The 9,118-nt window shown below is 41.0% G+C and overlaps 1 protein-coding gene across 1 annotated transcript; it reads left to right on the forward strand.

Annotated features, from left to right (window-relative positions):
* Positions 1-830: 830 nt before the first annotated feature.
* Positions 831-1,511, forward strand: LOC148049633 (2-aminoethanethiol dioxygenase-like). The gene has a single exon (XM_087704331.1). The coding sequence runs from the start codon at positions 831-833 to the stop codon at positions 1,509-1,511; it is 681 nt and encodes a 226-aa protein (XP_087560457.1).
* Positions 1,512-9,118: the final 7,607 nt, after the last annotated feature.

The raw sequence follows: 9,118 nt of genomic DNA on the forward strand, positions 1-9,118 counted from the left end.
TTATCTTTAATATTTCTTTGTATTAAATATTCCAAGCGGGGCTCCAATATTCCCCCCCATGGATTTTTCCTCCCTCTTTCTATGCATTCTTTTTACATCAACCACTTTCTTATCCTTTAATGCAAAGGTGAATTATGCACATAATATATTTATATCTATCTTTGTTGAGCAGACAAGTAGGTGGGTTTCTGTGCAACCTATAGAAACATAATAAGTCACTAACTGTTAAATGGTTCACCAATGTAGTGCTCCTACCCTCAAGAGGTGCATCTTGAATATAAGGCAATTCAGTTTAAAATAACGAAATTCAAAAATGTTGTCATATAACTCCTTGTGTAGGTGTGGCAGTCACCCATGGCCCAGTGCATAACAGGACATGCACATCCATGCTGAACCACACAGGAAAAAACAAACTCCATAACATCCGGATATCCTGATAATGCATAACATAACATCCTGATAGTTCGCTCTAGATGTTGTGCCTTACCCAACGACGCCCAGGATTTGACCATATATAGGCAGAACTTCCCTGAGCAGTAGATTAGCAATTGTTGTTTGACAGGCTGTCTTAAATCACATGCTGATTGCGCCTCCTGCTTTTGTCCTATCTCAATAAAAGGGGCTACCAGACCCCAATCTGGGTCGTCCCATCCTGAGAAAGCTCGTGTCCATGTCTTTTCTCAACATTGGCCTCATGGGCGAACCACGGGTACTTCACATTTGGTGACCCCGACGTGATTACCTGTGTCGCCCGCCCTTCACTCACCCCCGACTGGGCAAAGTCTCACATCCAGGGCCGGCCGTCAGCGAACGGAGCACCCTCCCAAATCATGAGTAATGGGCTCGGGCTTCTCGAAGGCTCAGACTGCACACCTGCAGGAGCTTCAGGATATCGTCAAATTCTCCGTTGCAATCTCTCAAGCGGCAGATCGCCCCTTCCCATACCCCCGGAAAAGCCGCCCGTCAGCTACACACACATCTGCGAGATGGCGCGCTTCAGCATGGGCGTCTTTGTGCTCCGCCCCGGCGCCTGCACCCCTCTGCATGACCACCCGGGCATACAGGGGCTGCTGAAGGTCCTCTACGGCACCCTCCGCATCGCCTGCTTCGACGAGCAGCCCGAGGAGCCCCAGGATGCCCCCGACGCCGCTGCTTCCGCCGACACCTCCAAGGCCGCCTCCTGCCCCGGCCGCCCTCGCTGCTTGCACACCTTGCTCTGCTCGCACCGCCTCTACACGGCCTCCGCACCACCCTGCCTGCTCTCCCCGCAGCGGGACAACCTGCACCAGATCGCGGTCGAGGGTGCCAAGCCCACTGCCTTCCTCGACATCCTGGCGCCGCCCTACAACCCGGCCCGCGGATGCGACTGCCACTACTACCAGCTGGCCGACAGGCAGAGCCTCCCGCCCGCAACCGGCCCTCCGTGCGCTCTCTGGCTGCTGGAGACCCCGCAGGCGCCCGACTTCTGGTGTGGCGGGGAGCCTTACCCGGGCCCCCGAGTCTACCTCTGAGCCAGGACGGAAGACGGACAGCCTTCTTGGCTTACCTCGACGGTGGGGCTGCCGAGGGGGGCGATGCCCACCTGGACTTTCTGCTGGGTTTCAACGCTGGGTCTTGCCTGGACTTTCAAGGTCCACTCCTCCTTCGGTGGTGTAAAACAGCATTTCTGAGATCATGGATTGACTCCCCCCTTTTTTATTCTTTTTTAAACTCCCGGTCGAATTATTTTGCAGCAACAAAAAGCACTGTTGACAACCCTGTCAGATGAAGAGGCAGACGAAGAGGAAAAGTCTTTTTAACAAAAAAATAAAAAAGTAGGAGATGTTGTCATATAACTCCTTGTGTAGGTGTGGCGGTCACCCATGGCCCAGTGCATAACAGAGCATGCGCAGCGACGCTGAACCACTCAGGAAAAAACAAACTCCATAACATCCTGATATCCTGATAATGCATAACATAACATCCTGATAGTTCGCTCTAGATGTGCCTTACCCAACGACACCCAGGATTTGACCATATATAGACAGAACTTCCCTGAGCAGTAGATTAGCAATTGTTGTTTGACAGGCTGTCTTAAATCACATGCTGATTGCTCCTCCTGCCTTTGTCCTATCTCAATAAAAGGGGCTACCAGACCCCAATCTGGGTCGTCCCATCCCGAGAAAGCTCGTGTCCGTGTCTTTTCTCAACATTGGCCTCATGGGCGAACCACGGGTACTTCACACAAAAATGCAGCATGTTTTCCAGTAAATGGGCCAGTCCATATAGTTGTACAATAGCAATAGAACTTACACTTATATACCAGTTCACAGTGCTTTACAGCCCTCTCTAAGCAGTTTACAGAGTTGGCATATTGCCCCCAATTTATCCTTCTGTTGGAAGGATAAAAATGACAGCTTTGGAATGGTATCAGATCCATCAATGAATACACAAGGTACCAGATATATAAAGGGAAAAGTATCTTTAATGAAAAGTATCTTTCAGTATGATTTAATGTGGGCTTTATGAAAAAGCCAATAAAGTTTATGTAATCCAGGGGTGTCAAACTCGTGGCCTTTGGGCCAGATGCATCACACACTGGCTATGCCGACCCCCTTCGGTTTAGTGAAGGGGGAAACAGTTGTTATACATCACATGACAACAATGTGACAATGTGAGTTTGACTCTCCTGATATAATCAGACTGCCTTAAAGCAGTAAATAAGCCAATAAAGAAAACTTATATTTTCATTTATCCGTGTTGTGACCTGCCAGCAGCCAGTGGAGGTGGCTGCAGATTCGGAGGGTGAGGAGGTTGGGGAGGAACATGGGCCAGTCCTGGAGTCTGGTGAAGGCTCTGATGAGGGTTCTGTGTCAGAGGCAGAGAGGGGGCCAGGGCTGTCTGACAGTTATCAGCTGCCTTCAGAGTCAGACAACAGTGAGGCAGAGGAATAGCTGGAGCCTGTTCCCAGTGTATGCATACACAGAGTTGCCAGACGAAGGGAACAGCTAAGGAACAAGGGTTGACTTGGCAGTAAGGACACAGGTGGATAGTGAGTGGCCCCTCCCATAGGGAATAAAAGAAAAGCAAAAGGCGAGGGGTGTTTGCAGGAGACAATTAGTTCATTCCTGCATTCTTGCCAAATATTGCGGCATCTGAAAGATATTGGCCTGGCCACTCTCCAAGCCTGATAAAGGTCCATAATTGTGAACTATCTTGAAAGACTGTGGGCTGGAACTTTGCTGGAGAGGAATTCACTGTAAATTAAATAAAAGGGGTTTATCGGGATGAGGACTCGTCTTTGTGCTGACCTAGGGAAGCCTAGGGAAGCCTAGGTCAGAACAATCTGATCTTTTTTCATCACTTTCTTAAGATCATCTTCACTATTTCCCACCCACCCAAATGTGTATTTTTCTTCCTTTGTACTTTATGTGTGAATTGTCACTTGTAGCTGGAAACTCATTGCTTCTTTGCTTCTTATCTGGTTAGCAAATGCCATTGACTATCATTTAATTTCCTGCAATTTGCTGCTTTTAGCTATTAAGATGAACTAATATGATCTATAGAAACACATACCAGGGCGGCTTACAATAAAAGGGGAAAGGGAGTGTAGGACAAATACAAAAAGAAATGTGAACGAGAATAAATTAAACAATAAAACACAACATTCACTCGACATTCGGGAGGGGCGAAAGTAAAAACTTATCCCCAGGCCTGACGGGCTAGCCAGACGGGCGGCCTATAAATGTACAATAAATACCAAAAAAAAAATACCAAATACCTTCATGTAACAAAAGCTAGCAATACCACAGGATTAAGCACATCTCCCTTTTAATTAGAAAAATCTATTTGGTTACAGCAAAATTAGTTTGAAGGTACTGTTTAAATGGAACAGCTAAGTTACTCATATCCTTGAGAACTGTTTTTGAAGACACTATGGGTATAATTTGCATATTGTTAAGAGATGTGTTTGGGATGAAGAGTTCTATGCTTACTGAAGAGGAGATGAAGAATTTTGGAATTGTTTATGCCATAATGAAGTCAATTTTCTTTGGGTGGGAGAAGGTTCTTTTTATACTTATATTTCCTTTTTCTTTTTTTTCCTTGTATTTTTCCTCCTTTTTTCTTCTAGTATGTATCATTGCTTATTGTTCTATTCAAAACTTTAAATAAAAATATTGCTTTTTAAAAGAAAGATAACTCTTTTTGATTATATTTTTTTATCATACTAACCTGTGATTTGATGACTCCTCTGCAGAAATACCATTATTGAAAGGCAAGAAGTGAATAAACTAGAATAAACCAAGGTTGATTGATAAAATCAGATCTAAAAAGGAAGGAGATATATTAAGAGGGGGGGGCGAGACAATATACACAAGCACCAATTACCAGTCAGAAGTCATGATGACAACTCTTTAATTCCACAGCATATGGACAGGATTAAGCATAGTTTCAACAGGGAAGCTATTTCAATCAAGCCAAATCCAAGAACACTAGAGAATTCCTGGAAGCCTGGCGGCCTGACAAACTGGCCATCAATTGATACATAGACATTAAAATATCTACGTAGTATGCAAAAAACATAATCAACAAGCCAAAAAGGGAACAAAAAGACAAAAGCACTTTCCCACCAGTAATCAATAGCCAGATGAACATAGATTAACAACAAGATTAACATCAGACCAAAAATCAAGAAGTACCCAAAAGTGCTTTTTCAAGAGGCAGCTAGACTTCTTGTTTTTCTTTGAAGATGTTTCATTTCTCATCCAAGAAGCTTCTTCAGCTCTGACTGGATGGTGGGGAATGGAAGGATTTATATTTGCAGACAGCGTGTCATTTGTATTCTTTTATAGAGTTGTTGAGGCCACTTGGAGGTTTATCTGTATTCTCAGGGTCACCTAAGTAGCGCAAATGGCCTGCAAGTGGCCTCAATGATTCTCTAAAAGAATGACCAGCTGTTTGCAAGGGATATAAATCTTTCCATTCCCACCATCAAGTCAGAGCTGAAGAAACTTCTTAAATGAGAAGCAAAATGTCTTTTAAAAAAAACAGAAAATCAGGTTGCCTTTTGAAAAAGTATCTTTGGGATAACTATGAACTGGATGAATCTCTATAAATCAAGAAATAAACAATACCTCACCTTCCCAAAGATTTAGGATAGGAAGATGTTGTTTGACGATATTAAAGATATTGTCACAGGATGTAAGTGGCTTCAAGAAAAGCTGTTTTGTCAATGCTGATTTTGTCAATGCTGATGCTGTTCAAATGGTGCTCCAGTTGTTTTGGAATGATGACCCAAAGTGCCCATTACTAATGGTACTATCTTTGCTTTTGTTTGCTGCAATTGGTCTACTTCTATTTGCATATCTTTGTATTTTGTTATTTTTTCCAGTTCTTTCTCTTCTCTTCTGCTGTCTCCAGATTCTACAATGTCCACTATTCAGCCTTTTTTGCCTTTCTTATCAACAATGGTATTAAGTGGCAGGCACTTCTCTGTTTGAATTCTAAAGTTCCATGGTGTTAGATATCCCCCCACCCTCGACAATGGTTTCCACCAAGGTTCTCTGTTCCAGTGGGAACAGAGGTTTAATCCCATTGGTCCAACTCTACGCTTAGACAACCAATGGTAACTCCTGCACGAGCTAGCCAAAGCCCTATCCAAACAGAACAAAATAGCAGTCCTTCCACATCCAACTCAACCCCGAGAGTACCAGAAGACTTATCTGATTTTGATGGTTGCAGCGAGCTCTGAGCGAGTTAACTCCAGAAGCTCCAGCGGCAGCCTGTGAAAAGTTCCAGGAGTTTCCACCAGGCAGAGTTGCGGAGCAAACAGGTCCGTCCGACTTGTCCAAAGGAACCACTCCTACTGAACTGCACAGGTCAGGCAGAGCTACACAAAAGCCCGCCTATCTGCGTGACTATGTTACAAGTTGGATTGTTCTATCCTAGAGGGGAGGGGTGTTAGATATTCCCCCCCACTGACAGTGGCTTCCACCAAGGTCCTCTGTTCCAGCGGGAACAGAGGTTTAATCCCATTGGTCAAAGAGTCTGACAGATCCCTTTAAAAAGGGTCTGCTGTCTGACCCTTCCTCAGCCGGATGTTTACATTACTTGCAATAAAGAGCTGTTGTTATTGAAGCCTTTGTGTGCCTATCCATTACTCGATCTAATACATAGCACTTTAGATTCTTTATTCTCTAATTTCTAGCAGGTATTCTTATTCCTTTTTTCTACTTTCAAGTATTTTAATTTTTGCTAAATGTGTTTATCTATCTCTTATTTCCTTTTAAAAATGTATGTATACACTAAGGAACTATGCAATAGAAATCTTAATAATATGCAATTAATTCAAGACTAAAACTACTATTATATAACTAGCAATTTAATATGAATTGCAGCAGTTCTTTTTTGTGTTATACTTAACTTTGAATGAAAAGTTAAATACATTGGAATCCTTAACTTGAATTAATATTGATGTGCTCTTTTTTTCTTTTTCTTTTCAATATTATAAATTTACAAACTGATAGAATTTGAATAATATTATATAAATATGAATTGCATTGAATAATATTGAAATATTATATAAATATTGCATTGAAATACATTGGAATAATAGAGTTTATCATGATTTATAACATCACAATAAAAGGAAAAATTTGAAAAACAAAATAAACTAGAAATGGGTGCTCAGTTTCCTTACCTAGTATTACAATTTTGTGATATCAGAGGAACAAGTTGTTCGACCCATTTCTTTGTCAGTCTTCATATCACAGGACACGATGAAGGAAGCAACAATCAAACTGGCTTTAATAATGAAGTTGATGCAAGAATTAGGGATAAAATACCCAGTCTTGGAAACTTCAATAGGAGCTTCAAGCCTTTGTTTATTTTCAAATTTATATAGATACTCATTTCACAAAGCAAACGACTCTGAGTTCTGAGCTTATTAAAGTAGAATCTCTTGAATCTATTCTTCAGAGCTTTCTACATCTTTGACAAAGCTGCTGTTTGTGAAATAAACTATCAGCAAACTCCTTTCCAAATGTCTGGATGTTGGTGTCAACCATTCCTCATCCCCAACCTCCCTCATAATTAATCTCTTATACAGGTGGTTCTTCATTAATGAGCACAATTGAGCCCAACATTTCTGTTATTAAATGAAACATTTGTTAAGTAAATTCTACCCCTTTTTACCATCATTCTTTCCTCAGTTAGTTAAGTGGATCTGGCTTCCCCATTGACTTTGTTCAGCAGAAGGTTGCAAGAAGCAATCACATGACCCTAGGACACTACAAGCAACCTAAATAAATGGCAGTTGCCAAGCATCTGAATATTGTTCATGTGACCCCATGAGGATGCTGCAACAGTGTGAAAAAGTGTAAAAAATAGTCATAAAGTACTTTTCTTCAGTGCCATTTGAATAGCCACTAAATGAACTGTTGTAAGTTGAGCATTACCTTTACTCTTAGCTTTATTGGTTCTACGTATTAGAATGCCCATTTTTAGAATCAACATATTGCTTAGAATTTTGGAAGACCAAAAGCATCATTAGTCTCTCTCCAACACAGAAGGTTGTTTATGTGGGCATTTAGGAGTAGACAATACAATCCATGAAAAGGACTGAAAATGATGTACTCAGGCCGATCATCAATCTTTTTGTCCATGGGACATAACACCAAGACATCCTTTAATTTTTAGTTCACTGATTTGGCCCTATGAACAAATTAATGTCTATTCTTTACTCCTTGAATCTTGTAAAAGCCTTGTAAACAAGTTGGAATTATGACATTCAGAAAAAGACCTTTAGATATTGCATAGATATATTCCAAAATGCTGACATATATTCATCCATCAAGGTGTCAACTCTCCACATAATAGGATCAAATAACCTGTCCCATTCCAGAGTTTATCTCTTTATTTCATTGTATCTATTTTTATGTGACACTTTATTCCTGCCCCAAGATTTCTTTTACTATCTTAGCACTTTTATTGTTTGCTATTAATAAAGGAATGTGTCTTGGGTTTTTTTAAAAAAAAAAAATCCCCGAGGATGAAGTGTTATTTAAAATGAGAAAGACTAAGATTCAGTTTGCAGTATTAAAATTGTTTTGATTTAGTCTTTGAGAAATCTGTCAGGCTCTCACATTTTCCTTACTGACACTTCATATATTGCCTCCTGAGAAAAGAATCTATATATAAGCACGAAAACATGTAACTTTCTAAGACATCAAGGTAAACTAGAGTTGATTTAAAAGAAATGGTCCATGTTGCTACTGTTACTATGTTGATTTTTTTTTTCAGATTTACACAATTAAAATCTGTCAAGCATTTTCATTGTGTAAAAGCATCAAGATCCAACAGATTATAAATAGTGGCACACCTAGATTGCACACCGTCCATACATTCTGAAAAGCAATGACCTTTTCTTTATTCCCAAGGCGAGAAAAACTGGAAAATATGGTGAAAAGCAGCTTACTATGTGACAAAAGGCTGCTTTCTTCTGTGATATGAGCTGCCACTTTTCAGAGGGCACACTAGCATATTTTTTTTCAGCTCTTCCCCTCCACATATTCAAACAATCATAATCCTTGAAGGCCCTGGGCCCGTAAACAACTCCAACCCAAAGCTCAGCACAGGAATTCACACTGAAACAATGACAGATTCAGTTAATGTGCTGAAGGCATGTATGGGCAGCATTGCCAAGTCTTAATCCAGAATTTTTTCATGGACATAATTTGCAAGCAAGCTGATAAAAAATGAGTTGTCTCTTCCTTGGCAACCTGTTACATGAGAAGAAGGGCAGAGAGGAAAGAAAATAGCAGGCAAAGGACAAACATGGAATGTCAAAAAGGTGTAAAAGGGACCCAGAAAATGAATTCATTTTTGGCTATGGAGCCTATTGTAACTTACTTCAGACTTGCGCCATGTCATGCAATGCCATGCAACATAGAAACTAATATTTCCCCTTAAAATATTGTAGCTCTTTACATAGGGGAAAGTCATCCATTGCTATTCAAAGACCTTTTAAGTATTTAGAATGACTCAGCATCAGAACCAAAATACTGAGGTGCCAGCCTGTTTTCAGTAGCAACATAACATTTGTATTTGCCCAGGGTTAAGGCTTTTTGGAAGGTTTGAC

This window comes from Thamnophis sirtalis, unplaced genomic scaffold, assembly GCF_051295495.1.
Source record: "Thamnophis sirtalis isolate CommonGarterSnake01/CBP01778 unplaced genomic scaffold, rThaSir2_p1.2 scaffold_1, whole genome shotgun sequence".
NCBI classification, from domain to species: domain Eukaryota; kingdom Metazoa; phylum Chordata; class Lepidosauria; order Squamata; family Natricidae; genus Thamnophis; species Thamnophis sirtalis.